Source organism: Dasypus novemcinctus, chromosome 9, assembly GCF_030445035.2.
Source record: "Dasypus novemcinctus isolate mDasNov1 chromosome 9, mDasNov1.1.hap2, whole genome shotgun sequence".
Taxonomy (NCBI): Eukaryota; Metazoa; Chordata; class Mammalia; order Cingulata; family Dasypodidae; genus Dasypus; species Dasypus novemcinctus.
Window position 1 is genome coordinate 108,868,205 of NC_080681.1, and position 18,134 is coordinate 108,886,338.

Below are 18,134 nucleotides of genomic sequence, written 5' to 3' on the forward strand. Positions count from 1 at the left end.
TGAGGGGAGGAGTTGATGAGCTGCTGCTCGGTGGAGGGCCCCTAGCCAGTGCCTGTTAGGCAGAGGGTGCTCAGAGAATAGGGGGCACCTATCAGTGATAGGACCAGTCATAGGAAAGGGCCCTGGGGACCCTCGACTAAACACTCCCTCCATTTAGCTGGGGGGATTGAGGCCCAGAGACACAAGGTGCCACAGCCATTTAGTCACAAAGCCAAGATCTTCTGCTCCCTAGCTGGGACACTTTCAGTAGTAAGCACAGCAGCGAGCTCTTCCCCTTGCGAGAGCTGGCTCCACACTGCCTCCCCTGCGCCCCTCTCCTTCACTCCCCTTCCCACTCCCTCCTGGTGTCTGCCCCTGCCGCTGGAGGACTGCTCCCGCCAAGGTCACAAATAAGGGCTTGTCTGTCTTTGGCTCTTTTGCTCCGTTCAGTTCACCGTTCCTTCCTCCTCGGAACATCCTGGTCTTGCCCGCCATGAGCCCCCTCGCCCAGCTCACCTCTCGCCTCCCACGCTCTGTTCTCTTACCTCTTTTGCTGACTCCTTCTCTTCCTCCCAGCTTCTCATTGTGTGGGTTCCTGTGCATTCTCCTCTCTCTCTCCACTCTTTGCCTCCGTGAGCTCCTCAGGCTCCATGTGCTGACAGTTCCCATTCAGCGTGGTGGTGGTCGTGAGTCCGGGATTCCAGGTCAGGGAGGGACGAAGGGCCTGAGGGTGGAGTCCGGCCCCTGGTCACCTACTTCCACTTCTGCAGGGCCCTGGGCAAGGCCCAGATCAGTGAGGAAGAGTTTGACAAATGAGAAAACCCTCACTCAACTAGCATGAGCATTAAGGAAGGCTTGTCGCCCCACGGAACAAGATGGCCTAAGGCGGCAGCTCAGGGGTTGTTAATTCCGTGACTCAAAGACATCTTCAGGAGCTGAGGTTCCTCCTTTCCCCGCGAGCCAACCTCGGCATGCCAGCCCCTCGTGGTTGCATGATGGTGGCCGCAGTTACCGCCTTACCAGTAGAAAGGCGGGTGACCAGGGGAGGAAGAGAGCCTGTTTCTTCCTGTCTCTCTCCCTTTTGCTCTTTTCCCAGACTTTTTATTTGCAAAAATTCCCAGCATACAGAAAAACTGAAATGATAGCATAATGAACACCCATATGTCCTCTCTCTAGATTCAACAATTGATAACATTTGCCACACTTCCTTTCTCTCTCCAGATATACATATATATGAATGTAAATGTATTTTTTGATGAACCATTTAGAAATAAATCACAAATATCATGACATTTCACCTCTAAATACTTGAGTGTGCATCTCCCAAGAGTAAGCAAGTACATAGCCATAATATCTTTATCACACCTAAGAATATGAGTAATCCAGTAGTACTATCCAATATCTGTTCTACATTCAAATTTCCCCAGCATCCCCAAAAACCTCTTTTAGTTATCTTTTATTCTGATTAAGGAGCTAATTGTGGCTCCTGCATCATGTCTATTATTTCTTTGTAGTCCTTTTTAATTCAGACCCATCTCCCTGCCTTTTAAAAAACTGACATTTTTTCTTTTGAAGAGCCCAGGTGTCTTGCACAGTGTGTCACATCATGGGTTTGTCTGATTGTTTGCCCACAGTGTAGTTTAACTTGTTCCTCTATCCCCTGTATTTCCTGTAAACTGGGGGGTTAGATTTAGAGGCTTGATTAGATTGAAGGTAAACTTGTTCACAAGACGACTTTAAGGTGATGTGACCCATATGTTACACCACTTACTAGCTGTGGGACCTTGGACAAATTGCTTGATTTGCCTTTGCTTCCTAAAGATCTGATAACAATTTATTTTCCCTCATCGGCCTATTTTGATGATTACATGAGTTGATAGCTATAAAGTGTTTAGAATTGTTAGCTGCCGTTCTTTTATTCCTGGGGATCCCTCCTCCTCCCCCTTTCCCTTGGCCCCCAACCCCAGCTTCTGCTCTAGGCCTGAGCTGCAAAGAACTTGTCTGCTTGGCAGGTCCTGCACCCCGTGACTCGGACCCGATGGTCTCCATGACGAGGAAGTTGCAGGATCTAGAGCAGCAAGTGCAGAGCCAGACAGCTGAGATGCTGGCCAAGGTGGGATACCAGGCGGGAGATGCCAGGGTTCAGTCTGTGGGGTGCAGGGGCCCAGGCTGGGGCAGCCAGGGAGACCAGGGATAGGTTCCAGGACCCTTCCCCACTGAACCACGCAGTCTGAGGGCCAGGTCTGCATCCTGGTGGTGCTGAGCAGAGAGGGTAGGGGGCTTCGCACAGCTGAGGAGGGCCCAGTGGACCTTGGGCTGGATGGCAGCAATGGTCTGCTGAGTGCTGCACCCCCAGATGCTGGTTGGGGACCTTGGCTGTGCTTCACAACTTTCCCCCACTTTAGTGTGAACCACAAGGGTTCTCTGGGGTGCAGGAGCAGTGGCTGTGCTAAAGCTGGTGCTAGGGAAGCAGATGTGGCTCAACTAATAGAGTGTCCACCTACCAAATGGAGGGTCCAGGGTTCGATCCCCAGGGCCTCGTGACCTGTGTGGTGAGCTGGCCCACACACGGTGCTGCTGTGCACAAAGAGTGCTGTACTGCAAAGGGGTGCCCCATGCGCCAGGAGTATGCCCTGCAAGGACAGCAGCCCCACGTGAAAAAAGTGCAGCCTGCTCAGGAGTGGTGCCACATACATGGAGAGCTGATGCAGCAAGATGACGCAACAAAAAAGAGTTGCACTTTCCTGGTGCTGCCTAATAATGCAAGCGGATGCAGAAGAACACACAGCGAATGGACACAGAGAGCAGAGAACGGAGGAGGAGGGGGAAGAAATAAATAAAATAAACCTTAAAAAAAAAAAGGGTTTGTGCTAAAAGGTGAGGCTCCCAAGAAGCCCCGTGGAGGCAAAAACCCTGGATCCTCCCCTGGCTCAGGACCCCACCCCCAGCCACTGCCCTAGGCTCTGGGAACTGCCGGGCCTTGCCCTGACCCTGTCTTGCTGCTGCAGGATCAGAAGATACTGGCCCTGGAGGACTTGGTGCAGAGCCTCCAGCAACACCAGGGTAAGGGCTTCTCTCTGCGGGGATGGCCTGACCTCTGCCTGGTGGCCCGGCCCTCCGGGTCAGGCGCCTCCCTGGGCCTGCGGCTCCTGGGGCTCAGACAGTGCCTCCGAGAGCATCAGGCTGACTCCAGTGGTGGGGGCTGGACTGCTGTGCCAAGAGAGGGGCGGGACACACCCTGGACAGTGCTGGAGTTACTCACTGCCCTCCATGTGGGATAAGCCCCCAGTGCAGAGACAGCTCACCCCGAGCACGGGGCGCACCTCAAAAGCGTAGAGGAGACACAGAGTCACCCATGGCAGCCCCAGGTCCGAGGGGAGTGCTGCCAGAGGCTGTTCTCAGACCCTGGCACTCTCAGAGGGGCTCTGGCCAAAGCCAGAAGTGGCCCGGCAGCCTCAGCTGTGCCAGCTGAACCCCCGCCCCTTCCTTCCCTGAAGGTGAGATGACCCTGCAGCGCCAAGAGGAGCTGGAGACGACGTGCATGCAGCTGCAGCGGCAGGTTGGAGAGATGGAGGTGAGAGGGGAGGACCAGGGTGACGCTGGCAGCCAAGCAGCCATCCCCTGTCCTGGACTGCCCCTCAGGCAGTGGCTCAGACCCCATATCCCTGAGCCCCTCCCCACTCCCCACCCAGGGGCCCGGCCCTGTGCTTCCGTGAGGATTAACCCAGAGTTTAAAGAGCAAGGAGGTGTGCGGTGCTGAGGCACCTCTCCTCTCGGGCCTGAGTCCACGAAGACATGCTTTGATAGCCCTCCGTGGCTGCCCATTGCTCTTGGGCTAAAGTCTAAGGCCTTTACCACAGCTCTGTGGGCTAGCCCCTGCCCGCCTCTTCTTCTCGCCTTGAGCCCCTCTCCCCTTCTCCCTTTTCCCGCCAGCCTTGGGCCCCTCCTCTGGTTCTTTGCCGCTTGAGGACCTCGCCCCATGCTGTGCTCTCTGCCTGAAAGGCTTTTCCCGCCTTCCCGGGATCCTTTTCCACTCTTCCTCAGATAAGGTCATTTCCTCAGGGGCCCCTCCCCGACCTCTGACCAGGTCAGGTTCCCTGTCGTGCTTTCTCAGGGCCTCTCCTTTCCGCTAGCAGCCCGTGAACTCACACGGGAGGGCCCCTTCCCTCATGCTCAGCCAGCGCGGTGCCCGGCCACACGTGCTTCCTGAGCCTGTGAACGCTCCATCTGGCTCACCCAGTAACAGGGCTGCCCTGGCCACTCACTTTCACCCGCTCGCTCACTCAGACGGCATTGCCTGATGCCCAGGTCAGGGCCAGGCCATTGCTCAACCCAGGCTCCACCTCTGAGTCTGGCAGCAGAGATGGTCTTGGAAAGGAGCCTCCGGAACCCAGTGCTGAGTTGGCATGGGCAGAGTTGGGGTCTGGGGAATCTGTGAGGAGAGAAGGTTCTGTCCTAGGAGGAGCTAGAGCCTTGGGGAGGGGCACTGGGCACAAGGAAGGGGCCCAGGCATGCTTCCTCAGCACTCCCCACCCCCTCGTGGGCCTGTCTGAAGTTCTTTCTGGAGTCTGACCTCTCTCCCTTGCCATGCAGGAGCTTTCTAAAGCCTCTTGTAGGGTCACAGAGGCAACCCCCAAAAGTCAGCTGCAGCTGAGGGCCCCGCCTGCCCGGGCCCTGTGCGTATCTGGAGCTGTGGGTAAGCCCAGCTGCTCCTCGAGCTGCCTGCCAGGAGCTTCTGGCAGCCCAGGGAACCTTTGAGCAGCTGTGGCAGGAGAGGAGGGCTGTACCCCAGAACCTCCGGGCAAAGGGCGCGGCTGGCTCCCACAGTGATAGTCACACATTCACTGCTTCATTAATTAGCAAACTCCTACCAAGTACCTGCCGTGTGCTGGCATCCTGCCAAGCCCTGGGCTTCAGTGTGGGCAATATGGTCCCTGTCCTCCTGGAACTTAGCGTGGAGCGGGGAAGAAGCATAAATAAGTACCCAGAAAAAAAAGTAATGGCAGAGAGTGCTGTGAAGCAATTCAGCGGTGACACAACAGACACTAATCGGGGCAGGGCCTCTCCTCAGGGGTGACATTGGAATTGAGCTCAGGAGGATGAGGAGGGGCTGCCAGGCAGATCTGGGGAAAGAACCCAGGCCCCACCTTCTGCCCCAAACATGGCTCGCGGTCACCGCTCGTGGTGACGGGGAGGAGAAGAGCCTGGAGAGGCCAACAGCGGCTGGTTGGCGTGGGGCTTATCTACTGTGAGGGGTTGGATTTGTTCTGAGGGAATAGGAAGTCATAGGAAGGTTTCTGCTCTGTGGAGGGTGTGAGGGATCGCCACCCTGATTAAAATGATAGAAATTGCAACAAAAGATTTCAAAACATAAGAAACAGGAAGTGATGGCCTACACAGAAGAGAAGATTAAAGCATTAGAAACCAGTGGTGAAGAGGAACAGACCTGGGACATGGCAGACCAAGACTTTTTAAAAACGTCCTTGGTACTGGGACAACTGGAATCCACCTGCAAAAGAATGAGTGGAGCACTATCTCACACCATATACAAAAATTAATTCAAAGTGCATCAATGACCTAAATATAAGAGCTAAAATTATAAAACTCTTAGAAGAAAACACAGGGATGTATCTTCAGGAGTTTGTTTTAGGCAGTGGATTCTTCTACTGGAAGCACTAGCAACAAAAGAAAAATAGATAAATGGGTCTTCATTAAAACAAAAAACTTGTGCATCAAAGGACATAATCAAGAAAGTGAAAAAGGTAACCTACAGAGTGGGAGAAAATATTTGGAAACCATAAATCTGATAAGGGTTTAATATCCAGAATGTATAAAGAACTCTTACAACTCAGGAACAAAAAAGGACAAAAATCCCCGTTAATAAGCGGCCAAAGGACTTGAAGAGACATTTCTCCAAAGAAGAAATACAAATGGCCAATAAGTACATGGAAAGATGCTCGATATCATTTGCCATTAGGGATCTGCAAATTAGAACCACAATGAGATACCACCTCACACCCCACTAGACTATTATTAAAAAATGGAAAATAACAAGTGCTGGCAAAGATGCAGGGAAATAGGAACCTTAGTACAATGTTGGTGGGAGCTTAAAATGGTGCAGCCACCTTGGAAGAAAGTTTGGTTATTCCTCAAAAAGTTGAACATTGAACTACCAAATGACCCAGCAATCCCACTTCTAGGTATATACCCAAAAGAATCGTACAGATATTTGTACACCAGTCTTCATAGCAACAGCTTTCACAATGGCCAAAATGTGAAAGCAACTCAAATGTCCAGCAGCAGTTGTTCAGATAAACAAAATGTGGGATATACATACAATAGAATATTACTCAGCCTTAAAAAAGAAGGTAGTTTGATACATGCCACATCATGTCGAGTGAAACAAGTCAGACACAAAGGGACAGATACTGTATGATTATACTTATGTGAAATGGCTAGGATATGCAAACTCATAGAGACAGAAAGTAGAGTACAGGCCACCAGAGGCAGGAAGAAGGAAGTGGAATGCAGAGTTAATGCATAATGGGTGTGTACGGTTTCTATTCGGGGTGATGGGAAGGTTCTGGTAATAAGGGTGGCACAAAATTGTAAATGTGACTAATCCCACTGAGTGGTATGCTTGGGAGTGGTTGAGATGGGAAAGTTTATGTTGTAGACTGTTTTTGCAATTTAAAAAGTGTGTAAAGAGACAACGACAGGGAAGCAGATTTGGCCCAATGGATCGGGCATCCGCCTACCACATGGGAGGTCCGCAGTTCAAACCCCGGGCCTCCTTGACCCGTGTGGAGCTGGCCCACGCACAGTGCTGATGTGCACAAGGAGTGCTGTGCCACACAGGGGTGTCCCCCGCATAGGGGAGCCCCACGCGCAAGGAGTGCGCCCCATAAGGAGAGTTGCCCAGTGCGAAAGAAAGTGCAGCCTGCCCAGGAATGGCGCCGCCCACACGGAGAGCTGACACAGCAAGATGACGCAACAAAAAGAAACACAGATTCCCGGTGCCGCTGATAAGGATAGAAGCAATCACAGAAGAACACAGCAAATGGACAGAGAGAGCAGACAACTGAGGGGGAGGAAGGAGAGAGAAATAAATAAATCTTTGAAAAAAAAAGAGACAATGACAAATGTAATACATGATCCTAGACTGGATCTAATAATGGAGGAGAAAATGCCCAAAAGGACATTGTTGGGAAATAATGAAAATAGGAAGAAATGAAGGAATGAAGGAAGGAAGGAAGGTAGGAAGGAAGGAGGAGTAAATGTGGCAAAATGTTAAAAGTTGGTGGATTTGGATATCTGGTTGGAAGGTATGTTGGAGTTCTTTATATGGGTTTTGTATTATTTTTGCAACTGTTCTTTAAGTTTGAAATTATTTCAAAATAAAAAGTTTAAGAAAAGGAAAAAGTGGACAGGCAGAGGTAGAAGCAGCTGTTGTAATAGTCCAGGGGAGAGATGATAGCAGCCTGAACTAGGATGGTAGTGGAGGGGATGGAATGAAGTGGATAGATTCAAGTCTGCTTTGGCAGACTTTGGCACCCACCAGCCTAATGGATGGTCAGTGGTTGTGGGTCATGGAGTTCCTAGGTGGCTGGAGGTGCCATTTACTGAGAGAGGAAAAACTGCAGGGGAAGAGGTTTGGGAGTTGGAGAGGAGAGTCATGATAGTTTGGGATGAGTTTATTTTTTATTAGAGAAGTTGTGCGCTTACAAAACAGTCATGCATAATGTGCAGAATCCTCATGCATCACCCCTCCAATCAACACATTGCATTATTGTGGAACATTTGTTACAGATTAAGAAAGAACACCATCAAATATTACTACTGGGGAGCGGATGTAGCTAAGGGGTTGAGCGCTGCTTCCCATGGTCAAGGTCCTGGGTTCAATTCCCAGTAACTAAAAAAAAAAATTATATATATATACATACATACACACTATGGTCCATAGCCTATGTTCGGTGTATTTTTTCCAACCCCTCCCGTTATTAACACCATGTATTAGTATTGTATATTTGTTATGGTTCATGAGAGAATGCGCTCATATTTGTACAGTTAACCACAGTCCATCTTCCACTACATGGTTCACTGTGTTATACAGTCCCATGCCTTGTACCATCCATCCAAAGAATACCCTCCATGGCTCTCACTTTCATCACAGAGTTGTGCAGTTATTGCCTCAGTAAATTTTTTAATGTTTCCCTTAGTCCAGGAAAAAAAATCCCATACCCTCCTATTATTGATCATTAGCATTGATATAGTACCTTTTGTGACATTGATTCACGAATATTAAAATATTGCTGCCAACTATAGTCCACAAATTACATTAATTGTATTTTTCCCATGCATCACTATATTCTTACCACCATGTAATACAAGTGATGTACATTTTTAAAAATTATTTATTTATTTATTTATTTATTTTTAGTGATGTACATTTGTTCTAGTTCATAGAAGAACATTTTCTTGTATTTGTACTATGAACCACAATCCTCATCCACTACTGGATTCATTCAGTCACTAGATTATTCTCTAGCTTTCTTTCAATTGACATTTACTTCCCCAGACTACCCTTTTCAACCACAATCCCATTTATAAACCAGCCTTGTAAGTTATATTCACTATAATGTGTTACCATCAGCTTTATCTATTTCCACACTCTTACAGTCAAGCTAATTAAAAATTCTACAAAAAAAAATTCTACATACATTAAGCGTCAGTACCTCCTTCTCAGCCCTCCTATCTCCTAGTAACCTCTACTCTATAATTTAACTCCATGTGTTTATTCTCCATATTTAGTTCATTTTAGTGAGACCATACAATATTTGTCCTTTTATGTCTGGCTTATTTCACTCAGCGAAATGTCCTGAAGTTTCATTGATGTTATCCTATGTGTCCCAATTTCATTTCTTCGTACTGCAGCATAGCATTCCATCTTGTGTATGTACCTCATTTTGTTTACCCATTCATCAGTTGATTCAGAGGTTGTTTCCTTCCTTTGGCAATTGTGAATAATGCTGCTATGAACATTGGTATACAAGTGCCTGTTTGCATGGGTCAGTTAATTTTAACAACCTATTAGTCTTCTGAGCCTGGAGGTCAGAGGTGAGGCCTGCACTACTACTATGAAATTTGGGTACAATCAGGGAGAGAGTGTAAATAGAGGAGACAGCTGAGCCCTGGGGCCCTCTAACCTGGAAAGTTGGGGAGAACCCCCAAAGGAAATGGAAAAGGAAGAGCCTTGAGATAGGAGGACAGGCAGGTCTATGTGGAAAGTGCTGAGACCAAAGTGCACCCACTGGTTTTGGCAACATGCAGGTGGTTTGGTGGCTGCACCAGGAGCAGTTTCAGTGAACCATGGAGATGGGGGCCGGGGTGGAGCTGGTGGAGGAAAGAGCTAAGGAAACAGTAACAGGAAGTGTAGGCAACTCAGTTTTCCTGTGTGTGGGGGGGAGGGGGAGTGGAGCCAGGCTCTAGTGAGGCCAGCAGGTGGCTGGCCACATCCTCTGGGCCCTCCAGGGCGTGTGTCCCTGTCTTCTGGAGCCTTGTGCTCAGGCCATACCCACAGGGCTTTCTGCGTCAGGGCTGACTTAGTTGCATTCTTCCTTGTGCAAATCTCTGTGCTAAGTGCTCCACAGGAATGGCCTTACTTCTGGGGGTATTTTGCTGAGAAGGACTTTGAGGCTGAAGTAGCTAGGAGGTGAAGTGATTCCCAAGGTCACACAGCCAGGAAGTGGCCACAGTCTGCCCACTCATCCCTTTTGTCCAGTCAGCCCTTCCAGCTGAGGGCTGAGGCTGGGGATTGGGTTGGTGCCACCTTTTTCTTGATGGCCCTGGCTCCCCCCTTTCTCTCCTCCCAGCGTTTCCTCAGTGACTATGGCCTGCAGTGGGTGGGCGAGCCTATGGACCAGGAGGACTCAGATGTCAAGACAGACTTAGAGGATGGCGGGAACGACTGGATGACGACCAAGAAGTTTTGGAAGCCAGGTAGAGTAGCGGGTGCTTCTGCAGCTCTTTCTGCAGGGAATGCTCCAGCAGCTTCCTGTTGGCCACCAGCCCTCCAGAACCAGCTCATTCACATCCCTGCCTCCAAGCACCAGGTGCCCCAAAGGTAGCCCACACTTGTCCCAATGCAGCTCAGGAATGGCCCTGGCCTTCATCACTGACCACCTAACCTCTCACCCCATTTCTTCCTCTGACCTCACCTCAGACTCTGCTTGTTCCTCTTTCAAAGGCTTCAGAGACCCAGAGATACAAGATATGACAAGACCTCCTTTGCCTTAGGCTCTGTGGTTTACACAATGTCATCCAGGGAGCGGATGTGGCTCAAGTGGTTGAGCGCCTACTTCCTACATGGTAGATACTGGGTTCGGTTCCTGGTGCCTCCTAAAAACAAAGACAACAAGCAAACAAATGAAAAAACTAATTCAGGTTGGCTGATGTGGCTCAGTGGTTGAGCACCAGTTTTGCACATATGAGGTCCAGGGTTCAATCCCAGACCCCAGTACCTCAAAAAAAAAAAAGTCATCCTTTTTAAAAAAATTCCTCTGCTTTGGCAGCCAGCTTCTTCATTCCCAGAACAAGCCTCCTCTTTGGAATCCCTTTCCAGGTTCATTTAAGAGCCAGACCATCAAAATCTATCTGCTTCTAGGAGACTCCCACCACATTTTACTTGTAGCTTGACTGTTAAGATCGAGAGGGACATCATCCCAGCACACCTCCTTTGTACTTGAGGCCATGGCACTGGCCATTTCTGAGTCTGTAGCTTCTGTTCTTTGAGCCTCAAGCCCCTCATCAATAAAATGAGGGCACTGCTCTTCCCCTCAGAGTTAAATGGAGTGAGTTAACAGAGGAGAGCACCTAGTACTGGCCTTGCATCTAACAGGTCCCAAAAGAAGGAGCTCTTGTTGTTTCCAGAGTCCTTGAATCAATGGCAGCTCCGAAGGGGACAGCGTGGAAGATAATGGTACTCTTGATTTCCTAAGTTTCCAGATTCAGTATATGAGATTCCTATTTCATATTTAGGCCTGGGCCTTGACCAGATCCCCTTAAATTGCAAGGCTTGTTCTAAAAATGTCACTTCCATATGTGCAGCACTTGCAACTTTCAAAGCATCATTTAAATATCACCTGGGCTAGGAGTTATTCCATTTTACAGAGGGGCAACCTGAGGCCCTGATGGAGTCAGAAGACTCTGACAGCTGAGTGGAGGAGCTCAGACCCCGTTTGGTAGGCGATTCCAATAAACTGGGCAGAAGATGATAGGATGCCCAGCATAAGGTGATGCTGGTGAGGATGGCAGGAAGGGGCAGGGCAGAGATGTCAGAGGAGTCCATGGCCCTGGTGATGGATTATACATTACAGAGAAGTGGGAGGGGTCAGGATAACCTGGGCTGCGCAGCTGTGGGAGAAAATACTGGGTCCATTCGGGACATGGTGGGCCAGGGAGCTTGCGGCATCCAGGCGATGCCAGGAGGCGGTATGGAGTGGCTCTGGCCACCAGGATGATGCGGGCATGGACATGCCAACAGCTCAGACACACCACCTGAACCTTGGGTGAGGTGCTGTAGGAAGGGTTCTCCAGGGAGCGCCTGCTGGGTGCTGGAAGAATACCTGTCCGGGGGGCAGGGGTGGAGGCCTGCCAGCACCGCACCTGGGCACCTGCCCTAGCAAGCTCATCTCAGGCATCCCATGGCCCGGCCTCCTGCTGGAGGGCAGCCTTCCTCCTGACCAGTGGGAGCCCCCTTCTTTTGAAGATGGGATCAGACCAAATGTCTGGTCTCTGGACTTGGTTCTCTGAATCCCTGCCCTCAAGTGATAAAAGCGAGCAGCCTCTGCTCTGCCCTGTTTGTGCTTTGAGCAGGGCAGGCTGTGGAGCCAAGTGCTTCTCCGCTAAAGCACCTTGTGAGAGCCACCAGCCACTCCATCTCAGAGGTGGCCGGCCACACGCCCCTCAGGGCGTCCTTTTCCTCCCTTTGTTTTTTGGAGGGACCAAATTTTCATGCTTCCTGCCTGATGAGCGACCTGTTTTTCATTTCTAGCAGGTTCTCCTCCGGGGATCCTCCCCTCCAGCCCCCAGGTGCCTCAAAGCCGGCAGCCTTCCTAGCCTCTGCCTCTGCTGCATACCACTCCCCATGGGCCCTGGGCAGCAGGCCTGTTGGTGTTGGAGTCAGAGTTTCTGTGGGAGGCCCAAGGGAGGATGAAGAGTGTTCTAGAGCCAGGGGCTCACTGCCTTGGGGGCAGTTGGGCTGGTGAAGGAGGGCGCAGCAGAGAGGAAGCTGTGCAAGGCCCTAGCCTCAGGCTGCATCATTCCCACTCCCACCCTCACCCTCCGGGTACTGAGCATCAAGTATCCCCCACCCCCCCACACAGGGCTGCAGGCTATGCTGAGCCCTGGGAGGTACAGTCCTGCCCTGGGGCCAGGTGCTGCCAGCCCTGAGCACCCCATTCAGCCCTGGCCCTCCCTCTATACCTCTCACCCCTCACTGCCAGCCCCCATCCCCACCCCCTCCCCACCAAGCCCCAAACTCTTGGGTCTGGCTGGGGCATGGGCGTCCCTTTCCGCCCCTGCCCAGGAAGCTGCACTGACTCGGTGGACTGCAGCCTGCCTGATTTGACCCTGGACCGGCCCTTCAGCTCCTTAAACAGGCCTCGCCCTGACCCCAGGCAGATTGGGCTCCTCCCACCCTCACGCCTCACAGCCTTTGTTTGTGCACACCCTCCCGGAAGGGCCTTGCACCCTGCTCTGCCTTCCTGTGGAGCTCAGCTCAAATGTGGGCCTCCTCCATCAAGTAGCAACTGAGTGCCAACTGTGTGCCAGGCTCTGTGCTGCCTCTTGTTGCTGCCCCGGAGCACTGTGGGAAGGCACTCTGCTTCAGAGTGAAGGGGCCAAGGGCTGGGGCTGGGACCTGGGGGCCTTGGCTGGGGCCCAAGTCTGTGGGCAAATTGCTTCACCTCTTGGAGTTCGTTTCCTCTCCTGAAATGAGGAACATGGTGCCTGGCAGTGACCGTTAGTCATTGTGACTTGGCTGTCATCGTGCCAGTGCGTGGCACACAGCCCAGGGCATGGGCATGTGCACAGCCTCAGCAGGTGGTGGTCGCTGTGTCTAGAGTGCTCCTGCCTGGATGCACAGAGGAGTTTCAGGAAGATCAGCCTGTCCTGTGCTCAGCACCGAGGGCAGGGGCAGCCGGTGCAGTGCTCCACAGGCCTGAGTTCAAATCCTGTCTCAGTCACAAGCTGTGTATGGGCCCCTGGCAGTGACCAGCCCCTTAAAGCCTCTTTTCTCCCCAGTGGCTTCTCTGAAGGGCAGGGTGGAGGCCAGTAAACTGCCCAGAGTAGGGCCTGGCTCACTTGGGGATGGGAGTAGCAGTTCCATTTCTTGTTGCAACAGTCTTTGCTTATGATGGGGCCGGGGTGGGATTGCAGAGGAACTGAGAGAGCTGGGGCGCCCTGGTCACTTCCTTGGTCTCTCACAGCAGTGGGTGGTCCTCCCAGTGATCGAGCAGGGCTAACCACTTACCCGCTGCCACCACAGGGTCCGGCCCTCCTCTGGGGGCTGCGGCTCCCACCACCACTCACCCCCACCACTGTCGCTGTCTGTTTGCTCCCTGTCCCCCGCACTTGAGTATGAGCCTGAGGAGGGCAGGGCCCCGGGCGTGGGCATCTCCAGGACTCGCAGAGCTGAGCAGAGCCTTGCTGCTCCAGACATATTTGCCGAAGGGCTGGATAGATCCGGCCCAGGCTTCCTGAGCACCCACCCTGGCTCAGGCCCAGCCCTGTCGGGAAACATCCAAGGTGGTTGGAGACAAACAGGCAAACAAAACGATAGCAGCCGGTGAGGAGGGCTGAGGAGAAGAGGGCCCAGGGACCCAGGAGGAATCTCAAGGGAAGGAGGGCTCTTGGGAAGGCTTCTCAGAGGAGGTGGAGTGAGAGAGCAGCCCGTGCCCTGGGAAGAGCAAGAGTGGGGTGTCAGTGACAGTCGTCAACATCTGCCAGGCACTTCCTCCCAGCCTCACCGCTGCCCTGTGAAATGGGGGCTGTCACTGTCCTCATTCGACACAATTGAAAGCCGAGGCACAGAGAGGTTGGCCCACTTGCCCAAGGTTACTCAGAGCGGAAGTGGCAGGGCCTGGCAGGGTGGCTCCCGAGCACAAGGGGAGCAGTGTGTTAACAGAGAGGCCTGGCCCCGAGGGCCTTGGGAGTTAGACCCAGGAGCTCCGACCTCATTTCCCTGCTCCCCCTTTTAATATAATCGGGGCCTCTCAGAGTTGGGGAGGCCTCGGAGGTGACCCCCCGGCACTGCCCTCCCTGGAAAGGACCAGCACTGAGAGGCAGCCTGCATGGTTGTTGAGAACAGAGGCGTAGAGTCCCTGGGCCTGCAGGCTGGTGGCCCTGGGCATTTCACCGTACAAGGCCCAGTTTCCTCACCCGTAAAAACCTTCCTCATAAAGATGCTTGGCATGGAGGAAACCCTCGCTCACTCAGTTAGGCAGGTTTGCTGACTGGAACTGTGGGCATTCTTTATCTGCCCATTCTATGGGAAAGAAAGCTGAGCCTCCCAAAGGAAATGCTTTACTACCCCAGTCCGGCAGCTAGCAGAGGGCAGAGTCGGTCCTTGACCTCTGACCTTCCTCATCCCTCTGGCTCTCCCAGCCGCAGGCCTGGGTAGGCCTCTGCTGAGCACTCGGGTAGGAGAGCTCACTGCCCGCCAAAGGCACTGCTCGCTGGGTGGCAACTCCCCGCCTCACTCCCTCAGCCCCGTTTGCCCAGAGCTATGGCTCCTTCCTGGACCCGTTGTCTCAACTCTGGTGTGTCGGGTCCAACAGCTGCCTGCACCCTGCTTTCACACGTGCCGAGCCCTAGCTCAGCCGGCAAAGGGCCCCGGCGGCTGGCTTTCTTGGCAGACTTCTCTTTTCACTCTGGTTGCTGCTTAGTGTCCTCCCCTGGGCTCCCGCCTGTCCCCTTCCCCTGCCGCCCACACCTCACCCATCAGCTCCCCGGAGAACCCTGGGCCAGGAGGTGGCTTGGAGCAGTGGGAGGAGCACTGGATGGGGATGGAACATCCGTGTGTCCCCTGGGCTCCACTCAGTGTGGTTCTGCTTTGGCCAAGTTGACTGACCTCGCTGGGCCTCATTTTCCAGTCTGCAAGAATAAGGTTGGGGACAGGTATTGAATGAAACAGTTCTGTTTTGTTTTGTTTTTTAGTTTTGCTAATTTGTTCTTACAGTAGTTATTAAAGGAAACCAATGTCTTGATATTGATTTGACTCCAAACATACCGAGGATGCCGAGGATGTTCAGAGTTTGCTTTTCTTGTCAGCCTCTCCCGGGAATCTTAGGGACGCTGGGGGACCCCAGGAAGGGGTGGGGGCAGGTTTGGTCCCTACAATGGTAAGGCCAGTGGGCAGAGGCGGAGGCCTGCCGGGGCCTGCTATTTCAGCAGCTGCGCAGGCGGCAGGAAGCCCAGCCACCCCCGTCTGTACTTCCCCAGCACAGCCACTGTGCTGCTGCGGGGAAAGGAATTGGGTCCCCAGGACCACAGCCTGGCTGTCCTGGTGCCAAACAGCCTTCGAGAAGGCTGAGAAAGTCACGGATGTGTTGCATGCCAGGTGTGGTTACACCCCACTAGACGGCTTTTGGGGGGCCAGGTCCCTTCAAGGACTGCAGAGCAGGCCTGTCCCAGCTGGCGTCCCACCTGCCTGCTACCCTCTCTGCTCTGGCATCTGTGGTAGCTGTCCCCACACCCCACTGCCACCTCCTGAAGCTTATGCTCTGTTGGATGCACACACCCTGACTCAAGAGGAGGCCAATGCTTCTGTCAGTCTCTTGAAGGAGTGTGTGACCCAGAAACAGTTGCACACCCAAGGTCTGCCCATATCGGTTCTGTCCAGCAGCCGTTCCTGCATCCTCCCTAACAGAATCTGGCTCCACCCCTGTCCTGATAGTGCAGATGGGCGGGAAGAACCCCTCCTCTGAAGTACCAGCTGGCCTGGGGCGAGTCATTTTCCATCTTTAAGGGCCTGCTTCCTCACCTGTAAAATGGAGATGAATAGCACCTGCCTCATAGCCTCGGGGTTGGCCCGAGGATCCTTGGTGACAAGGTAGAGTTGGTAGCAATAGATAACATGGACAGTGTTTTTTATGAGCTGACCCTTACACGGTCATCTTCTTGGGCCTGCTCAGCCATCCTGGGAGGTAGATCTACTGGCATCCTGTGCTGGGGGAATGCTGCAGCACAGAGCTTTCAGTGGCTTGGTCAAGTCTACGCAGCTCAAAGTGGAAAAGCTGGGACTTGAACCCAGACAGGCTTGATCCAGGGCTGGAAGCACTGCCTCTGTGCTTTACAGCTACCAACCCAGTGCCTGGCACAGACAGATCTGGAACCGAATCTTGCTTCTGTCACTTCCTGCTGTGTGTCCCTAGGCAAGTCATTTAACCAACCCTCAGTTTCCTCACCTGAAGAATGGGTTGATTCCAGCGCCCACTGCCTAGGGCTGGGGCTGAGGGAGGAATGTGATCATGGAGAGGGAAGCTCATAGCACTGAATAAGCACTCAGGAAAGAGCTGATATCCTTATCCAGTGCCTGTTGTCCTTCCTCCTCCCCAGGTGGTCACATCAGGAGATGCTAAGGCCGCTGCCCAGCAGAGGGAGGAGGCCAGGGCGTCCAGGCAGCCAGGGAGAGGGGCTCATGGGCGTCCATCTTCTTTGCCAGGGGACTCTCTGGTGCCCCCCGAGGTAGACTTTGACAGGCTGCTGGCCAGCCTGAAGGACCTCAGTGAGCTGGTGGTAGAGGGCGAGGCCCAAGTGACTCCAGTGCCTGGGGGGGCGCGGCTCCGCGTCCTTGAGCCCATCCCTCTGAAGCTTTACCGGAATGGCATCATCATGTTCGACGGGCCCTTCCGGCCCTTCTACGATCCCTCCACGCAGGTAGGAGCAGGGGACAGGCCTGAGGGATCCCTCCACGCAGGTGTGTGGGGTGGGGGATAGGCTGCTCTGGGGCCCCTGCCTGCCCCCCATCGGTTGGGCATGGTGGGCCCAGCTCACCCTCCGCAGGACGCCCAGGCTCAGGGGCTACATTCCTGACTTGCAGAGGGCCCCCACCCACGTCCTGGGGCTCTTGAGCGTTGAAGAGTGGGATCCATACTGGTTCACCCAAGGCCAAGGTCCTGTCATCCAGCGAGGGAGCTGGGTGGGGGCACCACCCAGGTCCAGCCAGGCTCAGCCTTCCTCCCCCATCTGCAGCGCTGCCTCCGAGACATCTTGGATGGATTTTTCCCTTCAGAGCTCCAGCGACTGTACCCAGATGGTGTCCCCTTTAAGGTGATGAGCTGTTCCTCAAACCACCCCTCCCTGGGTGGGGATTTGGGAGTGGGTGGGGCTAAACAGCACAGACTCAGGGGTCACCCAGTCTGAGGTGAGGGGCACTTCCCCGCCCTCACGGGACCCCGGTCTGACGACCCCCGGAAGCCTGGCTGGGAGAGGAGTGGGGAGGCTGCCGTGGCCGTGGTGGCTGCCACAGCAGAGCAGCAGACAGCACCCTCTGCTGGTGCCCTGGAAGCACAGCCCTGGCCAGGTTGGACCGCTGCCCTTGTTCTTGCATTCAGGACATCCTGACAGCCTGGGGTCCTGCGGGGTCTATGAAGAAGTGGCCCGGCTTTCCCCGGAGCCTCTTAGCGCCATCTGGTTGGGGTGGAAGGCAGTGCCGTGAGCCACCAGTGCGGAACTGAAGGGGTCAAATGTTGGGACTGAAGGATATGGGACGGAGGCGTCCCCTGCGAGGGCATGGGATGGAGGGTGCTGCATTGGGAGCCCGCCAGTGTGTACCAGAGTGTGGGTGAGTGGTTTCACCACAAGGATATGTGAGGGAGTGTGTGCCACTATGGCTTGGAAAGTTGTGTTAGTGTGGCTTTGAGGCAGTCTGTGCTGGGGGGGTGCCTTGACTGGGCCAGCGAGGAAATGTGTGCAACATACCAGACAACAGAGGGGAGCCTGCCCTCCCCTAGTACCCTCATACTCTCTCCTTGCTGTCACTCCTAAAGGGGGTGGGGGTCTCTGAGGAGGAGGGCAGTGCTGTAGCTTCAGCTGGCAGAGATCAGGGGTGCTTGCAGGAAGAACAGAGCCCAGGTGGGTGAGAGCAGTGTGAA

General features: G+C 53.4%; 1 protein-coding gene across 5 annotated transcripts in view; it reads left to right on the forward strand.

Annotated features, from left to right (window-relative positions):
• The window catches only part of UBXN11 (UBX domain protein 11), a 41,183-nt gene that overhangs the window by 20,781 nt on the left and 2,268 nt on the right, over positions 1-18,134 (forward strand). For 3 of the 5 annotated variants that reach the window (XM_058304064.2, XM_058304066.2, XM_058304067.2), the window contains 6 exons: positions 1,992-2,092; positions 2,988-3,042; positions 3,477-3,553; positions 9,852-9,978; positions 16,703-16,917; positions 17,233-17,310. In XM_058304064.2, coding sequence (XP_058160047.1) covers positions 1,992-2,092; positions 2,988-3,042; positions 3,477-3,553; positions 9,852-9,978; positions 16,703-16,917; positions 17,233-17,310 — 653 coding nt within the window. Of the gene's footprint in view, positions 1-1,991; positions 2,093-2,987; positions 3,043-3,476; positions 3,554-9,851; positions 9,979-16,596; positions 16,918-17,232; positions 17,311-18,134 lie in introns of all 5 variants that reach the window. The other 2 variants (XM_058304065.2, XM_058304068.2) reach the window with 2 other exon arrangements.